Source organism: Oculina patagonica, chromosome 2 (genome assembly GCF_052425735.1).
Source record: "Oculina patagonica isolate OP01 chromosome 2, crgOcupat, whole genome shotgun sequence".
Lineage (NCBI taxonomy): Eukaryota > Metazoa > Cnidaria > Anthozoa > Scleractinia > Oculinidae > Oculina > Oculina patagonica.
This window is the reverse complement of record NC_135759.1, coordinates 21,392,341-21,413,580: the sequence shown is the minus strand read 5'-3', so window position 1 is coordinate 21,413,580 and position 21,240 is coordinate 21,392,341. Positions and strand designations below refer to the sequence as shown.

The window sequence follows — 21,240 nt, the reverse complement described above, 5'->3', positions numbered from 1 at the left end:
TCTGATAAACTCCTAAACAAACTTCTGAAGAAAATTAGAAAGTTTTCAAAACCATGGGTACTCTTCAACAGTCAGATTAAAGGCAAAATCTCACAAACAGAAGCGTCCTGTATCCTGTATATTTATGCCCGGCGGCAACTGAGGGGAATTTACAATTCAAGTTCCTGTTTGTTTTTCACTTTTCCAAACACGCGCGTGACATGGTCGGGAAGTGTTAACTCTTTACACAGCTGTTTGGATGTTTCTAATGTTTATGACCAAATAACCCTTTTTCTCACCCGTATCCTGGTTCTGCCCCAGTGCTTGTCAGTTTTCACAAGAAAACTTTTATAAAGAGCTTTCTTGACAGTGCAATAAGTAATCATCCAATATCATCTTGGGTGGCTAAGCTACATCTGTAGCTTCCTTTTATGCCCAACCTAAGAAACAATGGCCTACAACTGGGCAGGGTCAGACAATTAAAAACCACTTAAATTGTCTATTGCGCTACTTGAGGAAATCACACTTAACAGAAGAAAAACGATTGTCTACTGAACAGATGTACCTGTCATTTCATTGGAACATTGGAAACACATTTAACGCTGCAGACCTGAAACGATGTTGTTTAGGGGGCTTAAAACACGCGAAAGGCGATTGGTGGAGGGGGGGGGGGGGGGGGGTGAAGGCTGTCATATTCGGCTGCCTCGTTTGATTGGATTGGGTTTTCGGCACTTCTTGAGTTTGTCATCCTTGCGGTCTTAACTAGGCTGTGTTGCACGCTAACTAATCTAAATCAAATACTGTGATAAACCTTGGGAAATATCGCTCTTCCAAAATCGCCCAACTAAGTTGTCGCAACAGATTCGTGTAATAGTTGTCGCAACAGATTCGTGTAATAGTTGTCATAGAAACTTGGCAGTTTGCAGGCAATGTATGAGGTGTGGACTTTTAGATCTCAAGGATAGGTGCATATCCTCCCCCCTCCCCCACCCCCAACCCACTCCAAGCGTCGGTTCGTCCTGTTATCGACTGTTATCCACTACCTTCGTCCGAAATGCCTATGCCTATCCAAGTTGACAAGATCAGTTTTTATATGAAGGATTTTTTTTAAAGACCAAAGAATCATGCTCACTCCTTTTGCAAATCTGCAGAGTGAAGAGTCACACAATAATTGAACTCTTTATAGGAAAAACAAGAGCGTTTAATACCGGAAATTGAAGTTGAAATCAAAACAAACCTATCTGTTTATATTGTAGGAACAGGAAGTTTCCGTACATGTCTTGACGCGTATTTTACATATCGTCAAAAGTGAAGAGAACACAAATCGCTATTTAAAACATAACAATATTCCGAGGATATTATTATTAAACATATGTTACTAGAAAGTAAATCCTTTAATTAAAAATCTTAGAAGTTGCTCCAGGCATGTTTTTGCTGTGGTTTTTTCTCCGCCGCATGAAAATTATCCTGAACCCAGCTGGTGGTTTTGATCATGACAGGATGTTTTTCCTGTGTAAAGGTACAAGTTCGGCTCACAAAGGAGAATTTATTGCGTTGGTGGGTGTCTAAACAGTTTGTAAATTAAGCTGAGATAAACAAACCATTTTATACAGAAATCTATATATGTTTTACGATGCAACCACGTAAAGGTACTTCTATCCCGTAGTTTGTTAGTTAATGCAAGATTTATTTATTTATTTTTAGAAAGCCATCATCAAAATCCATCTCTAAAAAAAACACAATTTGCCATTGACCAAACAATGGGAAACTTTCTTTCACTTCAGGGGTTAGGCGAGGCTGGGCGGGTCGATTGGACACGTGTGCTTATTGATTTAAATCACTCGTATCACTTGCCGATATGTCAATTGATGCTTTCATGCAACGACAAGTATAAAAGAACGAAAATTATACAAACCTCTTAAGTTCACGCTTACATCAGATGTCCATACAGATTAGAGGTGTATTCTTCACCTTCACGATGAAGACCAGGCTGTCACCGGCGTTTTGTATTTGTGCACTTATTTTAATCCTGTAAGTCTTTGCAATTTGAAAACGTTCTCACGTGTCTTGCTATAATTCTCCTATCAAGGCTAATTAAAATCTCCGTTTCTTTTTCAGCCTTCCGTTAACTCTAAGCACAAGTCCTGCAGTTGATAGTTTGAGAACTCGACGTTTGCCGCCTTGTCCGGCAAATCGAACCAAGCTGGTTAGATATGTGAATTTGGCCAACACTGTGCCAACTTTAGCACGCTTGTGATAAAAGATCCACTAAACTTGTATCCTTTTTCTTGTTAACCCAGTTCTGGAAGGCGCCGTCGTGTGAGCCTGGTGGAACGGGAGGAGTTGGTGGTAAGAGAAAGGTTCAACTCTATTCAAGAACCTCGGCACGCTTCGTTCAAATCAGGAAAACTGAGGTGGACGCTCGCGGTAGAAACGGCTCACAATATGGTAGGGGATTTGTCAGCTAAAGAATAACCTGAACCAAATTATTTGTAACAACAGCTATTATTTATTAAATATTCCTGTTGCTTGAATGCAAGCTAACTAAGGACGTGCTTGGTATGTAAGTTCATAAAAATTTCTGGTAATTAGGTTATTGTAATTTCATGGCACTGATAAAAAATCATTTGTACACACCAAACTAAACTTCACAATGTACTGTTATTCTTTCAGAGCTGATTAGATTCTTTGCAGTACTTTTAATCATTTAGTTTGTTCACGTTATCTTTGATATCTTGATAAGAATTTTATGTCGTGATTTAGGAAGCCTGGCTCGATCCCTATAACGAAACCTTTTAAATTAAAATGTAAACAAGAAAATCCGCTCTACTACTTCTAATAAGTTTTACACTCAACGAAACAGTCAAGAAAACAATCCGCTTCACATATAACAGAAAGGATTTTAAGCCTTATTCCTTTCAATGTTAACATTAAAGAGAGAAAATTTTCCGCGTTCAGTTATGTCAGTTATTGAATAAGGCGGAAAACCAGCGCCTCACAGCATGAGCATCCTCCCGCCAACAAAACAACAAAATTAAGTCATAAAGCTTCCACCACGCAGCATCGTTTCATTCTAAAAACTAGCTGGAAGTAGGTCGCGATCTTATAGTAAACTTGGCTGCATTCCCATCAGCTGTTCGAAGTCTGGATTCTTTAGGGTTTGGTCCTTACGATCAAACCAAAACGAATCGAGCCGGATTCGCAAGAATACATTGCCTTTTATGTTGCTTTTAAAACTATTTCCAGATATTTCTATTCCAATACTGACAAAGGGGAGTTATCGTGCAAAACTATTCAAAATCTTTGTCCATAATTGATATCTTACCAGATGACAGAGAGCGTTTTATTTTATCTTTTACCTTAAGGACCGTGGGCGTTTACCCCCTAGAGTTTTGTGGGGTCTGCAACGCGACTCTGTTTTTGTACTGCATTCACGCCGGGCCAGCAGTAGGCATGAATATATTGTGCTAGTAAATTCAAGAAAAGTTGCTTCACAATATAGTCAAATTGCTCTTAAGTTGCTCAAATATCAAAAAGTTGCCACCAAAATGTAGAAAAGTTGCTTGCTCTCAGAGTCGTTTTGTTTTAGAAAAATACTCAAAACGTGTTTGTTTGTTTGTTGCCATTTAAACATTTTCATATATTCTTACAATCATTAAAAGGGCCAAAAGCATTGTTATATGAGAAATATAAATACTTTGTTGTAATCAATATACTCTTTAAACCTTAACATAACTTTAATAATAGATAAAAAAATAAATAAAAAAAAAAAAAAAAAAAGATAAAAAAAGATAAAAATCCTAAAATGAAAAACCTTTTATGGTTTGGATCGGTTTATATCAGTTTGTTGCTCAAAAGTTGCCAAGGAAGGCAAAATTGCCCTGGGTTGCTGGTACTACAAAAAGTTGCTCAAAACGCTAAAAGTTGCTCAAAAGTTGCCGAGCACAATCTATTTATGCCTAGCCAGCAGAGCGCTCCAAGCTGCACCCTCGGAATAACTTTTTGCTGTTTTATCCGATAGAGCTCAAACTTTGCACAATGATAGAACTTTTTATCCCAAACAATCGTATGATTTTTGTTTTTTGAATTTAACGGTTTTTGGCGGGAAAATGACGTCACAGTGCCTAAGTCAAATTTTCATTTCCCTGTTATGGCACAAAAAGTACATGATTCTGAAAGAACTCATTAAGATAAAGTGAAATGCGAAACAATTATTGAAAAAGCTCAATCCGTCTTGAAGATATAAAGATCTGAATTTTGTAAATGTTCTAAAAATAGTAACAAAATGGCGGAAAATTCAAATTTCCAAACCTTATATCTTCAAGGCGGATGTGACGTCATTTTCCCGCCAAAAACCGTTAAATTCAAAAAACAAAAATCATACGATTGTTTGGGATAAAAAGTTCTATCATTGTGCAAAGTTTGAGCTCTATCGGATAAAACAGCAAAAAGGTATTCCGTGGATGCAGCTTCGAGCGCTCTGCTGGCCCGGCGTGAATTTCAGGCCAAAACATACATAATGTACTCTATCCTATTTTTTATCGGGCCCCGAAAAAGACGTACCAGCTTTGGCGCGAAGAGGAGACTCCGTGAAAAGTAATTAGTTAATTAGGTTTTCAGAGCACCATAGAACTAAATTCAGGGATTCTCTCCACCAAACGATCGTATAAACCGCAGACAAAGTATTGGGAAGCGACTTTTGTCTGGAATTGCGCTGGAGCGCGATAGGATGGCTAATAAGTAGGCAGTGCTCTCTTGCCGGTACCGTTATTTAATTTACCTCTGATATCAGAAATCGCTCGCTGAATATAATTTATTTTTTTTTTTTTTTTTTTTTTTTTTTTTTTTTTGCATTTGTTCTGTAGCGAGACTTGTGATGGAGACAGAAAACTTTGATCGGGTAACGATTCGAGGAGAGAACACAAACCGCCACCTCTGCATGAACAAGAAAGGGAAGCTTGTTACCAGGGTTTGTATTGTATTCTTAATGTTCTTACTTGGATTCAAGACTGAGGGAAAAGCAACAAACGAGAACATGCACTATTTAAAGTCATTTGTGAAAAAAAAATTAATTTATGCAAGTCATAATTCCCGTAAAAATAGCATGTTATCCACATAGCTCTCTCCACTCCCTGGAAAGTACACCACAATTCGAGATCTTTCGACGGTAAAACAACACCACCACAGTTAACTACAATTCAAATACCCTCCCTACCTTCTTACCAGCGGAGTGTTCATTTTGTCTTCGGGTCTTTTTCTCCTGTTCTTGTATCTTCGCGTTAGCGTTTCCTTCAGGGGCACTGAGGTACCCTGCTGTCCGCGTTCTTTTTTTTCAGGACGCCTGAAGAAAAATCTCCCGCTCCGCCAGCGACACTGTGTGTCGTTCATAGCTTCACTGGAGTGGTGCTCCCCATATCTAAAGCAAGGAACAATGACGACAGGAATAATACAGTACTGATTCACCTCTCAGTCTCCATGTGATAAATTTGTTTCAGTTTTTGTTTCCCTGGACGTCGGAGCCATGTTTGATGAATTGATAAAGTCGAACCTCTTTAATAAGGAGACCAAAGAGCAGAGATGAATGCCTGTTTTATGTTAGCGCAGAGGTGATAAGCTTCTGGTTAGCATTATCGTTTTTATGTGACCAAGTGACTCGTCCATAACAAAGAGGTGTCCGTAAGGAGAGGTTCGACTGTGTTTCGAAAACGCCTCCAGGGGCGGATCCAGGATTTCAAAAGGGGGGGGGGGGTGGATGGCAGACCATTAGGGCCTAACCTAACCATTACCCTAACCCTAACCCAAACCCTAAGTGGTGGCAGACGGCGAAACGTGGCGTAACAACAACTAGACATGAGCGAGAGCTAATTTTTCTTTCTTTATTTATTTTCTATTTCAAATAAAGTGACATTTCGAATTTTTTTTACTGAAAAATGGGGGGTGGATATCCACCCTATCCACCCCCCCCCCCTGTATCCGCCCCTGCGCTTCACTGTATTGTGTTTCGTGTTACACAGTGGAACCCCGACATAGTTACACACAATTCTCACTGTGTCAGTAAATCACTGTGTCAGTAAATCCCTGTGTCAGTAAATACACAGCGCCCAATACCTCGTCCTACCTCAGTCTTGTCCTTCCCCTTCCGAATGCCCCAGCCCTTTTCCTCTCCCCCCCCCCCCCCACCAATTACGATACTAAACGTTACTTAACTTTGAGATGCATGAGCACCTAACATTCATTGATTCCATTGCACTTTTCAATTATCAAGGTGAGGAAACAACAATTTGCCGCAATGAAGCAATGTCAATTCAGCGAAGAGTTCTCTAAGGGTTACTACCAGTACAGATCAGTTATGTATCCACAGTGGTTCATCGGTTTCTCCCACAAAGGCGGAGCAAGAAACGGACGCAAAAGCGCCGAGCGGCTAAAGCACCGATACCGTCAGTTCATGAGATACGACGTTTCAGATAAGACGAGACGAAACCGTCGATGGAACCCAAACCATAGAAAAAAGAAACTTATTAAATTGCTTCAAAGGAGTCTTGACCGGTGGAACAAATAAAGGCAACAGGACGCAGAGCCAATCATTCTCGTCCCAGACCCAGACCTTCGTTTTAATTTCCTGACTGCACAAGACATAAATTCTCGCCGCCGTCGGTCATATCAGTCATAGGCAAGAGAGAAGGGCTCTGGGTTCGCGAAAACTCTCTGACAATTGTATTAATTACATAAACACTAAATTAATTATTTTCACCACACAAAATAGCAATTCTAGAAAACACGATTAAAAAAAATAATTTATAGCGTAGCAGATGGGTAGGAGATGACGAGAAGCCTAAAGAGAAAACCTTTCTAGTTACAATAATAAATTAACATTACTCAAAATTATTTTAACAAAAGCTATGGCTAAGTAACGATACAACGCTGGAAACACCAATTGCAGAATTTTATTTTGCTTCACATAAATATGTATATTTTTTAATTTTGTGTTAAAAGAAACAAAGGAGAGAGAGTTAACGATATCTTCATTTAAGAGTTAAAATACGTATTACACAAAATTTGTCTGGTATTTGTTCTCCAAAAAGGGAATGTTAAGCTAGGGCATCAACATTTCTTGTATTAATGTATCTATTATAAAAGGAGTTGTCTAAGAGAAACTAGAATAATTTTAATTAAAAGCTGTTTAGACGAGATAGAAATTTTGTACGAATACATAACCGAATTCCAAGAGGCGAATGTCGAGGAATTTTGGCATGTAATATAATGAATAATAAATTGTTTAAATTTGGGTTTGAAGGAGCATCATAATTAATTTATACGTATTTAAAATTCTGTTACTTCTTTGTCACAACATGGCGAAAATTACGGTAGGTCTATGAGTGGATCTTTATTTCTACAGTCACAGATGGTGCTATGTTTATCACTGTGAAAGACGTGCCAAACATTAGCTCCTGCAACTTGCACTTTGCATTACCTTCATACCATAAAAAGAAACTAAACTACATGTAGTTCGGACCTAACCAATGAAGGTACTTCTAGGTTATGAACCTCCATCCCGTACATTTTAACATTTTCTATTTCTACCAATTAAACTGGATAAGAAGAAGTGAAGTAACGTCCAATTGCTCCACTGACAAGCAACGACGATTTTTAAGCCGACGTTTTTTCTCGATCCGATTTGGCTCCTGTTGACAGGAAGCGTGGGCACCCGGGCTCTCCCGTGGTGGGTGTGTGCCCCCCCCCCCTCCCCCCTCCCCCCCCCTCCCCGTCCTGTCGCTGGGGTCCACTCACACGCGCACCCGCCCCCTGCAGTCAAAATTCCAAAGCCTGCAATAGCTCTATTAATGCTCTTTCTTTTGTAAATTCATTTATTTTTAGTATCTTTTAGCCATGACACCCGGCCACGCAAGGATCCAACGACGTGCGGTGCGCGTCAAATTTGCTTGATCCTGTCCCCGATTATGGCTCCCGAACCAGCTCATTTGTTTTCTTTTTTTTAGAATAGAGTGGTTTTCACCTCAGCCTGTGTGCAACCGTCTCCGTGAGAAGATAGGAGACGGATACAGACAGGCTTTTTTCACTTGAGTATAGAAAGTAATTCTCAGTTGCTTCGTTTTGCATGTACAACGTGATTGGTTTTAAATCTCGCGCTACTTTATACTTAGGCCATCCCAATAAAATGTTTCGTTTCCCATCGCCCCGTCTCTTGTGATGGTGGGTCGGTGGGTCGAGCAAAAAAAAAAAAAAAGAATGAACACTTTAAGAGATCTGGGTTCATTTAACAAGCCAGGAGATGCAGAACCGAAAGATTTTGTTTCAGTCGATCTCGCTGAGAATGTTGGAACAGCCGTTAATGCTCTTGGCACGAAACAGTCTTTGAAAAACAGTCTTTGAAAAACTTTGTATCGATGTTCATTAAAGACAAGGATAAACATCATACCAATTGTTGTTAATAAAACAAGATCGTGTGCTTGTAAATTAAAGAACTTGCCTCTTTGACTAGTGAATCTGGATTTTTTTTTTTACATTTCGAAAAATGGGTCGGTCGGGCGATGGGAAACGAAACATTTTATTGGGATGGCCTTATCCAATTAGAAGTAAACCAAAACCAATCGTTCGCACATGATTTCCTGCGCTTTGTGCCGGCTGCATGAATTTACTTTGAGTTTTGATTGGTTCAGTGGATTGTTCGTGTTTTTTGTGACTGGCCAGAGCAGTCAAACAAATAAATAATCTCTGATTTTCAGCATTCCAGTGTGCTTTTGTATGTAAAGGTGAAAGGGCTGGGCCGTCGCTAGACTTTCAATAAAGTCCTTCGTCTTGTTTATTATGGCGCGCCGGGACGATCTCGCGACTTCGTCGCTCGCACGGACGCTTCGCGGCCTAAAAGGCTCGCTTCGCTCGCTTATTCACTGTGAAAATTCGTGAGGTCGACTTGTGGCAAGTCTAGGCCGTCGCCCAAGCCGTCGCCAGGGCCAGGTTGTTCAAATTATTCATGAGCCAGCGATCTTATTACGTGACGGATACATGACGTACTATACGATTTTTCAATATGGCGTCCAAGGTGGACGAAGATTCTGAAGAAGGAAGGGAATCTGTTACAGAACTTTTGCAGAGGAAAGAGGAGAAAGACCAAGAAAGTGTCACAGAAGAAGAAGCAATTGACAAAGATAGAAAAGAGAGGTGTAAATTACCCGAAAACGCACAAATAGTTCAAGAAGTGCTTGACAATTTTTCTGGCGAGGAATCCGAAAGTGAAACATTTCAAGATGCTGTCGAAGATTTAAGTGAGAAAATGGACTCTTGTAAAACATCGTCGGACGGATGTGAAAAAGATGAAGAAGGAAAGCAAGAAAATGACGGGGTCGAGGAGGAAGAAAGACTAACTCCTGAAGAAAAAGAGGTTTGTCTAGCAGTAAAAGTTTATATATTGCAATAACAGTATTATTAATGCATCAGTCAATTCCAGCAGTGCCCATCCCACCCCCCCCCCCCCCCTTACCGGGCTAACACCCGGGCATTAGCATTTCTTTAAAAAAATTGGCAAATTCCCCGGGGTGGGGATGAAGGAACCGGGCAAATGCCCCGCTCCCGGGTTGATTGTTTTCAATCTCTCGATAGGTGATATAAGAATATAATACAAATTGTTGCTTCTTAGCAATGAAGAAATATCTAAAATTGAGAAAATATACCTTTAAAAACATCCAAGAACATCCACGAAGCTTCTCTAGTCCTTCATGAACTAGCTAATCTGCCACGTTGTCCACGTCTTGGCCTATAAACGCCTCCATCACGAATATGCGACTCACTCCACGGTTTTGAAAGCACATGTCAAATGCCCAGGGGTCAACCCGAGGTACGCAAATGCCCCACCCTCGGGACGGGCAACATTAGGAAATGCCCTGCGGTTGCCCGGGGGGGGGGGGGGGATAGGCACTGATGGCACTGCTGATGCATAACTGAATAATACCCCACCCGAGAGACCCGAGAGGGTGTTCTTCAAGGAAGCGGATACGTGGAAATGCAGACAAGAATATTAATATTCATTAATCAACTGCATGCCAACATATCCACTTCAAAATACTAAGCGCTGGCATGATACACCTCAAACTATTTTCAGAGGAATGCTGACATAATGTGCTAGATAGTAAATACCAGTCAACATACAAGTCCAGGCAATTTGTTAAGGTTTTGAGTGGGAGGATAAGAAATAAGTACACTTGGACAGGATAGAACAACATACAAAGAAAATCAGTTGTCAGCTGGACAGTTGTATTAATATTCACACAGTCAATCAATTTACCTTGTGCCAGTGCTTAATAATATATGGAATCCCTAACATGGGACTCCCACACAGATACCATAAAATGCCAGTTCTAAGCACCTACTCACTTAATATACAAATGTAAGGTTCCCTGGCTAAAGACTTATCTGTCTGCTAATGAAAACAATAATCTGGTTATAAGTCCATCGATCCTTCCATATATCTTAATTAATAATAATAATGATAATAATAATAATAGTAATATTATTATTATTAGTATTATATTTATTAATATTTATATTATTTATAATAATGATATTAATTCGAATTGTTTTGAGTGATTGTAAGAGTGTTATGTTCAAGTTTAAATAGATTTAACCTACAACAGATATACATGTGAGCTCTCCCAGTCACATGTACAAGCCCATCCAAAACAAAAACTGCAAGAAACCAAGCTCTTCTTTTTAATCCCAGCAATCTTGCCCTCTACTTACACTCATGGCTCTGCCACTTGCACCAAACCTAAACAAGATAGGTTACCCTTGGGGGAAGGAGATGGTTTTATTTTTTAGGTGGATTTAATTAACTTGACATAGTATTTTACTCTCCTGAAGAAATTTTATTTCTTGGTTTAAAGGAAAGAAAGATACAGGCATTAGAATATAAAGACAGAGGCAATGATTATTTTAAAAGATCTGGTAAGTGTGAAAACATGACAAACATATGATCAGAGTAGTATTAATGTTTTGTTTTCTAACATTTTCCTTGCAGACACCTCATTATAACATACAATCTTTATGATAGACATTATTACTGTCATCATAATAATTATTTATTTAAAGACAACTTACAGTTGAGTAACCCCTACTACATGTATTTTAAGGACTCTTGCTATTAAGGACCCAAAAATGAAATCACTGCTTGGAATGCTCGCAAAATTTTAGTGAGTGCTCGTTTGCTCGTGGTTGCATATTTTTACAAGTGCTCGCATGTTCGGTTTTTCAAGAAGGTAGCTTTTTCAAAAGTGCTCATTGCTCGCAAGGCTGGCTTTTGTAAATGCTCCTAGTCACAAAGAAAATGCTCTGCTCGCATGCAAATGCTTGCAAAGACCATTCAATACCCCTCTTTATGGGTCAAATTTCTCAAAAACTTCTAAATATTATTACAAGTTTAACAGCTATTTGTGCTGTCTTTTTTTACTTTTTATTTAGAATATCCTGAAGCTAAAGAATTTTATACAAATGCAATAAAGATCTGTCCAAATGATTGCACAAAGGAAAAATCCATTTTCTATGCAAACAGAGCAGCCTGCCTGGTCAAAATGGTATGATCATTTCTTTTATTGTGGTGTTTATAATTTTGACATTTTAATTTTCTTTTTATGTTACAGCAGAAGGGCTGCATGTACCACAAAATATTTCTGGAAATCTCACTTTTTGAATTTCTACACTTTTCCTAAAAAATTATATCAACCTAACACATTTGTTTTAGGTGGAGATTGAGTGCTCTCTCTCTCTCTCTTCTCCAGTGTAACATGGCATGGTTTTATTTTGGAAATATGACATGTTCAGTAATCTTGCATATTTGCCTTCTATTGTTGCAAACAAAAAATGCTGACCACGAATGTTATACATGTAGATGCCCTTAGTACTGGTTTTAAATGTCTGCCCACTTAAATTGGAACTAGTTTCAAATCATTGACTTTATTATTTATAGGACCAACACAAAGAGGCAATAGATGACTGCACAAAAGGTAGAGTTTGTTGATCGTGAAACTTAAATCATGAGTAGTATTGTGTCAGGTTCCAGGAAATGTCTATACTCACCTCACAGAAGGTAATTGGAAATTCCCAGGGGGTGGGGGCAGGGGCGGGGGCGCGGTGAAAGCCAAAATTTTTAAAGGAAAGTATGAACCTAAACTGGAAGCAAGAAAGAATCATAAATTAAGTTAAGAATAAATGTTTTGTAATTCCCAAAATAATTTATCAGTCACTAGCATTGTTCTCTCTAGTGACATGTATGAAGGTTAAATTACAACAGAAACCATACTGTAGAAAGTTGTTGCCTGTTCCTCCTATATAGCTTCCAATTTTCCTCATCCCAGTGTGTCATAATATCTTTGTTCTTCCTTCCTTTGATGGAAGACTGCCTCAGGCTACAGATATATTAATAACCTCCTGGATGATTTCCTTGCCTTGTAAATAATGGCGGTCATTTGCTTTTCTTTCTCTAGCCTTGGACCTTAATCCAGATTATCTTAAAGTGAGACTTAGAAGAGCACAGTGCTTTGAACACGAGGATAGATTAGAGGAGGCTTTGGAAGGTAAAGCTAATGAGAAATAAGTACAAGAAACTGGCAGCCTTTGTTCAGTTTTAAAGACTTGAAAACATGTACGTCTTGTAGCAGCACCTCTAATAGTTTGTTATACACTTGGGGATCAAGAGAGTAATAACATGTACACATGCCATTAGTTTCGAGGAAAACTTTAATGTCAAGGACTGATTAATTTTCTTTAGTCCAAAAGTAGATCTTTTCATATATTTTACAATATATAAATTAGCTGAGGTGCTGCATCCGAGAATAGCATGCAGTGTTTACCGGTAACTCTTTCTTTTAAAAACAAAGAAACAAAGAAGCATATGCATATTTATGTAGTTGTTTCCGCACTCATTTTTTTGTTTTATTATTTTCTTCTCTGTTTCATAAGATTACCAGAAAGTGTTTGATGCAGATCGTTCATCGCATGTGGCCAGGGAAGCTCTAATGGTAAGTGTATGAAAAACTGTATGTGATAAATTCATAAACTGCAATATCATTTGGGGCTATAAAATGTGCCACCCCCCCCCCCTCCCCCTAGCTTTATCATTTAACATTAGCATTTAACTGAAGAATTAGATTTACCTAATTTCGTGAAAATTATAAATGTATAATGTAAATTACTGTTGGTCAGCTGGCAACTGAACTTGCATAATTATACCACTCACTTCTAATGATCACTGTTTATCTCTCAACCACTTTGCATTGCAGCCCTGTCTTCAAGCCATATTTGCTATTTACAATGTGAGATCCGAACTTGAGTGATGTAGCAAGATCAATCCAATATTATGCTTGGGTAGTGAGCATGGAAGGAAGGCCAAAAATTGTACATGGCACAAATGGTTGCCAATAATTATCTGCTTGGTGTGCAAGCATACTGGTTGAGTGGGACCCTTTAATGCTGAGAACTACTGCAATACAAAACAAATTGCTTCCATTTTCAGGCCTCGTTTTTTAAACCAAAATTGGCATAGTGGAAACATTAGTCTGTTATGGGAACAAATGGTCAAACACTTACTTAATATATGTTGTGGTTCAAATTATTTTGGTCTTGGTACAGTCTGGTACTTTCCTTTGTTTTATATCCATTATCATATACCAAGGATAATTGAACCACAACATATACATGATTGTATAACAAAAGCAACCCTCCAAGTTTATTTTTTTCCTTAGTGGCCATTTGGCCACCGACTACTCAAGTTTGGTCGCCAGTGAAAAATTTAAGTCGCTAAATTAAGCTTATGCTTTCAATCCTTGTTTTCAATTTAAGTTGCCAGGCTGGCGACTTCTGTTCCAATTTAGGCGCCAGCTCCAAAATTTTGGTTGCCATGGCGACTAAAATGGTCTTAACTTGGAGGGTTGCTGTTGCAGAGGCTAGCAGACAAAAGTGAGTGTTCTAAATCTCAACAAGTTGCCATCAACAAAATGTATCGTGATATTGATATCTTTCTTTTCTTTTCTTGGGAATATTCAGAGACTCCCTGAACAAATCAGAGTCAAGCATGAGAAAATGAAAGAGGAAATGATAGGTATGTATTAGATAAACATTTAGTGCTTCCCCTTGCAACATACCAACTTCAACAGACTTGAACACAGAGGTGTGAACCTCACAAAGGTGACCTGATATGCAAAGACTGGCTGTTTTGGACCACTGCAACTGCTTATCGTTCGAATTTGGCAAAGAAAAAGCATGCAATGCAAAGAGAAGTTGATTTGATATCTGTAATCTGGAAACTGACATTTTTCAACTAACTTACCTGCTTATTGGTAGAATTCAATGGTAAAAAAAATACTACGTAAAACTACTTAAGACCTGATCAGATATTCTGATTTTATTTTAGTTTCACTAACTATTTAATGTTGTTTTTACCTTTGCTCAGGAAAACTCAAAGATTTGGGTAATGTTTTTCTACGACCCTTTGGCTTGTCCACAGACAATTTCAAGCTTCAACAAGATCCAAATTCTGGAGGGTATTCTGTTAATTTCCAAAAGTAAAATTGGTATGGACTGCAGGAATAAAGGAACAGCAGACTTGGTCTACCTGCCACGAATTTGAAATTGTAACTGATGCAGTTTATCGAAGTTTTAAGAAAGAGCTGCTGTACACTAATTGTGCCAGGTTTTCAGTTGTGGAATATCAAGACCAAGGAAACATAACAACATTTAGCTGCAGTTATCCAATCACAGGCCAGGCCTCACTACAAAATTATGTTTGGACACATTCATGCACAAACACCTTTTATTCAAATATGAGATTGGGTCAAATATCATAGTAGAAGAATCTCTCTTAGGTAAAATAGCTTAAGAACAGTTAAATGGAAATAGTGAAATGATGTATTGCAGTTTATGGTGTCGAAAAATAATAAATTTTATATGCATTCCAATAAAAACTGTCATAAAAAGCTGTTGTCAAATGAAGCAGTTGTTGTCAAGCAACATACTGATTAATATATAACTTTTTTTTTAACATTCAGTCTGTGCAGGGTACTCGGTGCCACATACTGGTACCTACTTTTGTGCTGAAACTCCACAGAAACACCTTTTAGATATTATGGGTATAAAAGCCATTCATTCCAGCTGTAAAGAAAGCCGAAACGTGTTACCCACATGTAATAAGTTTGTTCGCTTGCTATGTTATAGTGCTGCTTCAAACTTCAACTTTTGTAACGTTTGATGGTTTTGCCTTTCTCTCCCCCCCCCCCCCCCCTCCTTCCATCTCCTCCGATTTGGGAAAATTAATAAAAAAAGCCATATATCTGTAGGGAATAGTAAAAGGAGACAGAACATCATCTCTTGAAATCGTAAATGTGTTGTGCATGTGAAGGTTCTTAGCACTAACTGCATCTCAAAAAGATTGTTGTTGTGCACCTATCCATGTTTAAGCTGCTAGGGGGCGGGGAGGCCAGGCATAGGCAGGGGATTTGGGGACTTTTGACCGTTTTTAATGGACTTTCCTACAACATTTTGAACATCCACAAATTCTCCGGGGTAGGGCATAATTAATCGGGCGTGGCCGATTTAAGGTTTACCCTTTGGTCGTCCTAGAGCGTAGTCTCCTGGCGCGGCCAAAAAGACGGGGATAGCTCGGGGTTGCTACAAAACCGCTACGGGTGACGCATACCGCAATGGTTTTCATTTTAGTTTTGACAGGAAATCGTTGCAGGCACACTTGGTCGACTTTTGGGTTAATGTGTAATCAGGTTGTGTTTTTTTGCTTCGGCGGAAGGACAGAGAAAAAAGCTTACGGTGCAAAGTACAGTATGGGGCCCAGTTCTCGGCCACTTTTGACGTAAACTTGTATTTCTTACCTCAGAAGAACCGCAGGAACTTGAAATTTCTCGCAGAGCTAGCTACATTATTCAGCTTTTTGGTGTAAAGCTATCGACCGGTCAAAAATTAATTTGCCCGAGCAATAATAAAAATAAAAGCTCCATTTGTGGGCCCAGTTCTCGGCCACCTTGGCCCAGTTCTCGGCCACTTTTGACGTAAACTTGTATTTCTTACCTCAGAAGAACTGCAGGAACTTGAAATTTCTCCCAGAGCTAGCTACATTATTCAGCTTTTTGGTGTAAAGCTATCGACCGGTCAAAAATTAATTTGCCCGAGCAATAATAAAAATAAAAGCTCCATTTGTGGGCCCAGTTCTCGGCCACCTTGGCCCAGTTCTCAGCCACTAAAAAGCTTGTGCGTAATTATCTGTAAAAAAATGCTCAATTAATTTTCACAGTCATAAAATCACTCTGTAAACCTATTTATACTATATCGATCCCAAATTATTTTTATGATGCTTTGTTTTACTTTAGAAAAGAAGGATTTTAACGCGCCTAGTTGCCTATGTGCAGGTTCTGGCAAAACCGCATTGTGTGACCCGTGCATTTAGATGGTTTATTTTGCAGTGAAAAGGTCTTGAAATATTTAGGTGTTGTAGAAATAATAGACAAGACAAGAGTCAGCTCAAAACTTAGAGATAAGATTGAACTTTATTTTTAAAACATTTATTTCTTTCATTCTGGCAGCAGCAGATGAAATTATATTAAAAATCAAGCGCTAAGCTGTGATAGCGAGCAGGGTGGCCGAGAACTGGCAAATACGCAAACGTCGCAAGAAAAAATTTCGAAGTAAATTAAGACCAAAAAATACAACGGTTCAACGAAAAGTTAACTAAAGCAGAAAGCTGAATTATTCTACGTTTCACATGCCAAAAATTAGCTCGTATGGTGGGGGCTTTTGGATAAAATACGAATTTAACTACATCCATGAATTTGGAGCCGTAAACAAACAACTACCTCCGCGTAAACTCGACGTGTGAGCTTTCTATATCGAATTGAACGATCAAACTTAAGATACTTAAAGCACATGAATCAGTCTATCGTTTGAAGGAAATACCTTTTCTTTTTGATTCAACTGGAGTGTGAAAAAACGCGTTAAACACAAAGTGGCCGAGAACTGGGCCGATATATTCACCATTGTGAAATTGCACTTACTTTGACAAGTTAAAGTTATTTTTGTAAATGAAAAAGGTAACGTCATTGATGTCACGCAGTGTTTTTTTTAGCAAACTAGATGGTTTGCTGGTTTCTGACTATGAATGGGGGTGTGATCTTGCGGTATATTTTTTGAGCCTGACTCCGCCGTAAAACTTTTTTTTTATTTAGGAAGAACTGTGTCGATTTTCATTTCGAACAATTGGTCGTCAAGTCGTTTGTCACAAAGAGTAGAATGTTTGTACAGCATGTTTTGGAATTATTTTAGATTTGGTTAGTAAGACGCTTCTGAAGACCTGAGCAAAACATTGGGAATGTACAGTATTAATAGGAACTTGAATGGAATTTTTCACAAGTTGGATAAAGGTATCAACTGAAAAAAATGGAATTCAAAATGAGAACTTGGATTTTGTTGTAATTAAATTTTATCGCGGATTGGATGCATAATATCACGGCTTTGAAAGTCTTCAAATAATTAGAAAGGTTCCTTTCTTCCTTTTGATCTTATTGTTATTTTCATGTATTGATTATTCGAAAGTGGTTTTCGTTGATACGAAAAAAAAACGGGTTTTCACTGAATTGCTTGAAGTATTTTTAGACGTGATAATATTGGCTTAATCAAATTACATTGTGCACGAAATATTTGTTATTCTTTTGTCTTGAAACTTTGAGGAAATTGAAATTTTTGTTTGACAGTAGTGTATGAAAGGCATTTTATAGAACTGAATAAAAAATAAGAAACATTGATAAAGGTTATTTCAAAGATTTATTTTGCCTGATTTTGAAGGGTTTCAGGAGTTTTAAAGAGTGCTGGTAAACGGCTGTATGTTGTTTGTGATTACGGATCTTATTTAGTTTCGAACGCTCTAATTTTTGAAAGGTTAAAACAGGTTAAAACCGGGCGGTTTCATGAGTTTTTTGGGTAGAAAGGTACGGTGGTGGTAAAAAAAAGTGTTTAGAAAGGAATGACTGTAGTAGCACGTAAGTCGGAGGTTTGCGTGAGTCACGGGGTATAGTATGCGTGAGCTGGATTTCCGGCGTCATAACGGCATGTTTTGTTTACTGAAAGATACACTCGACGTTTAGTTAGCTTAGTCGGCTTGGGAAACTATTTTAAAAATGAATGTTGTAATAGTTAATTAATAGTAATCTAGAATTAACCCACGCTCGATTGGAGTCTGTTCTGGATTCGCGCTACCTTTTCGCCGCGAAGGAATTTTGTAAAATTTCGCTAGTGGAAAGAGGTACTGTAAGAACAGTATCAATAACTCAAAAGGAGGAACTTCTTTGTAGCTCTGAATTAAGACGTATGATAAAATTTTAGAATAAGAAACTTTCGATATATGGTTTTCATATTGTTTTTGTCAATTTCCTTTTGTGGCAGATTTTTTGAGAATCAGCTTTTCTTTCGTGTGATGACAGACACAGGACAGAACGAGAGGTGGATGAGAAAGATGCCGAAGATGAATAGGCACCGAAAAACGACAAGAACCGTCAAGGACTTATCTTTAGAGGGCGGGGAGTTTTGGCATACTGTATTTCGAGGACTGGACTGGACTAGTAAAACGCGGACTAGTAAAACGCAGACTTGTAAAACGCGGACTAGTATAACGCGGACTAGTAAAACGCGGACTTGTAAAAGGCGGACTAGTAAAACGCGGACTAGTAAAACGCGGACTTGTAAAACGAGGACTAGTAAAACGCGGACTTGTAAAACGCGGACTTGTAAAACGAGGGCTTGTTAAGCACGGACTTGTAGAACGCGGACACTAAACGGAAACTAAACGGTTTAGCGAGCGAAACAATTTGTGTTTGAAGCTCTTGTGTGTTTCTTCGACGGCATATTTCTAGCTTTTTTGAGCACTCTATGGTCTGTTTTAGCGTGGAGATGTTTTTGCAGTATAGCACATGTTCGTTCTGCAAACCCCTACTAAAACAACGGGATTGATGCTATGAGTTGTGTGCATATGTTTCTTTCTTTCCACTTGAGTGCAGTCGTTTGTATTGCTCGCACGAGGTAGAACGGGGCCCGTCCAGAAATCAACAGTCAATCGTAAATAAAGGTGACGGGCCTACACGACTCCTACGTTCGTGACATTGGAATATTTGCCGTTAAATGTTTAAGTTCGGTCTTTCGACCTTATTTGCTTCTGACTTCTTTCTGAGGGTACTGTTTTAATTTGGGGGCAGTATGTGGTAAATAAAGGTGACGGGCCTACACGACTCCTACGTTCGTGACATTAGAACATTTGCCGTTATATGTTCAAATTCGGTCTTTCGACCTTATTTGCTTCTGACTTCTTTCTGAGGTTACTGTTTTTTTGAGACATTATGTATTGAAGAGAGCCGTAAGATGATTGTGGCCAAGGAATTCGAAGTGTCTAGAGGCGTTTTACAATTCCGCGTTTTACTAGTCCAGTCCAGTCTACAAGTTAAAGACACATCAAGACCACCCCACTGTGAATTGCCATAGCACAGACAAAATTATAGTCAATATCTTATGTGTTTTTAAGAGAATTACATAAGAACCAAGGCATGTCTTGTCTTGCCTTACATTGACATGCAATAATTTGGAAATACTAAGCTCGTAACAGTTTAAGACAGAATCCATCAGGAATTTGAGTAACATTAATTTTAGTTACGCAAAAATTGAGCACCAGAATAATTTAAATCCTTGTGTTCTTTCATACCTTGTTAAAGGCTTGACATGTGACAACACCAACATAACACCAACAACAGTTCTTTATCAGTGGGGATTGAAGAAAAAAATGGAAACATCATCACACAGTTGACCCCCATGCAAAAACACTCCAGGATGTCACGGGACTGTTTGGTGTCCGTCTGCCAATTTCTAACTTCAAATTCCAATGTTAAATTCACATTAAATTTTCAATATTTCTTAGTTGTCTAAATTTTACTAATTCTTTTAAAAAAACTATCACCTGCCAAACATCCCCAAAAATCACTCAAAAAATTACAAAATACCGCAATACATAGATACATGGGATGAGTGAAGTTTCCTTGTATTCCTTGAAACACCAACAAGATATTTCCGTTTAAGGTGGCTGATAATGGGTTTCAGTATTTCCCAGTCCTTATACTTTGGTTCAGTACATAAAGCCTTCATCAATTGCTATTACAGTAATGGTATGAAACAAATGTTCAATCATTCATCAACAAGTTGTGATCATTTTCTTGACAATAGTAGTTCCCCGGTAAACAGTTGTAGTACTGTCCCATCAAAGTGCAATGCCTGGAAAATACCGAAAAGCACACGACCGTCAGGTGAAACCGCACCTTACAGTATTACCAATACACTGCACTTTGCTAAGTCAAACTTTACATTGTCTAGTCGTCTACTTCAATCGTTTATTTGTATTGTGTGAGATACATTTATAAATTGAAACCATCATGTCATTAAGTAATAATGCAATCTCGACAACGTTCTAGATATTATATTATGCACACTAATACAGCTCATGCAAGCCCTGTGACTTACACAAACACAGTCGGACTGAGTGCTACTTAAGTAACTGCTTCGTGGTTTCTGCTGTACTGAACCCTGCCTTTCAAGGCAAAGCGCCCGATTTTAAGCTTCTCAAGCTTCTCAATGTTCTTGTTTTGAACATGAAGTCTCAGCTAAGTTCAAATGCCCGGCCTATGCTCGACCGGGGGGGGGGGGGTACCCAAAAAAGTTTTATATATACAGGGAGGCTCCGCCCCAAGCTCTAACCCCTTACCCTTTTATATACCATTTTGACAGAAATTGAACTTTCGTATACCTTTTACTGTAAAAAGGAACCCCTTTTATATACCTGAAAGACCGGTTACCTGGCATAGACTTAAAACATGTTTTCTTGTCATTTTCATGTAGCGCTTAATAAATAATAAAAATAAGCCATAAATTTTAAAAATGGACCTGTAACCAGGTGGTTGATTCATTAAGAAATAAAAACGTTACTCTGGTTAAAAATTTTGTAGTAAAATGTTCGTAAAATATCTACAATGTCCCAAAGGCCCTTTTAAAAGCCTAAATGACAGATTTCCATACCCTTTCGTATACCTAAACTTGTGAAATCCCCACCCTTTTATATACCTGAAGTCTGAAAAAGGTACCCCTTTCGGGCGGAGCCTCCCCGTATAGGCCATTATAGGGAGTACCCCCCGGGTGCTCGGCCTCTGCCCCCCAGCGGGACAT

The 21,240-nt window shown here is 38.6% G+C and overlaps 3 protein-coding genes across 3 annotated transcripts in view; 2 read left to right on the top strand and 1 right to left on the bottom strand.

The window, feature by feature from the left end:
- LOC144643579 (protein D3-like) overlaps window positions 1–21,240 on the bottom strand; it is a 217,454-nt gene that overhangs the window by 67,304 nt on the left and 128,910 nt on the right. The gene's annotated exons all lie outside the window — the stretch shown is intronic.
- On the top strand, window positions 1,885–7,266 carry LOC144641847 (uncharacterized). Its single transcript, XM_078500863.1, has 5 exons — window positions 1,885–2,010; window positions 2,098–2,185; window positions 2,280–2,427; window positions 4,845–4,948; window positions 6,245–7,266. Exons 1-5 carry the CDS (start codon window positions 1,919–1,921, stop codon window positions 6,536–6,538), a joined length of 726 nt encoding a protein of 241 aa, XP_078356989.1. The 5' UTR covers window positions 1,885–1,918; the 3' UTR covers window positions 6,539–7,266.
- On the top strand, window positions 9,017–14,948 carry LOC144643455 (tetratricopeptide repeat protein 1-like). Its single transcript, XM_078502712.1, has 8 exons — window positions 9,017–9,379; window positions 10,878–10,938; window positions 11,452–11,564; window positions 11,957–11,993; window positions 12,474–12,563; window positions 12,949–13,007; window positions 14,032–14,086; window positions 14,438–14,948. The coding sequence occupies exons 1-8, from the start codon at window positions 9,029–9,031 to the stop codon at window positions 14,551–14,553; spliced, it is 882 nt and encodes a 293-aa protein (XP_078358838.1). The 5' UTR covers window positions 9,017–9,028; the 3' UTR covers window positions 14,554–14,948.

Bases quoted from the DNA above. Each gene is read 5' to 3' on its own strand.
- LOC144641847 (XM_078500863.1), top strand. From the start codon at position 1,919: ATGTCCATACAGATTAGAGGTGTATTCTTCACCTTCACGATGAAGACC. The intron at 2,428-4,844 runs GTAGGGGATTTG...TTTGTTCTGTAG, and splicing joins TAGAAACGGCTCACAATATG to CGAGACTTGTGATGGAGACA. The intron at 4,949-6,244 runs GTTTGTATTGTA...TCAATTATCAAG, and splicing joins AAGGGAAGCTTGTTACCAGG to GTGAGGAAACAACAATTTGC.
- LOC144643455 (XM_078502712.1), top strand. From the start codon at position 9,029: ATGGCGTCCAAGGTGGACGAAGATTCTGAAGAAGGAAGGGAATCTGTT. The intron at 11,994-12,473 runs GTAGAGTTTGTT...TTCTTTCTCTAG, and splicing joins AATAGATGACTGCACAAAAG to CCTTGGACCTTAATCCAGAT. The intron at 12,564-12,948 runs GTAAAGCTAATG...CTGTTTCATAAG, and splicing joins ATTAGAGGAGGCTTTGGAAG to ATTACCAGAAAGTGTTTGAT.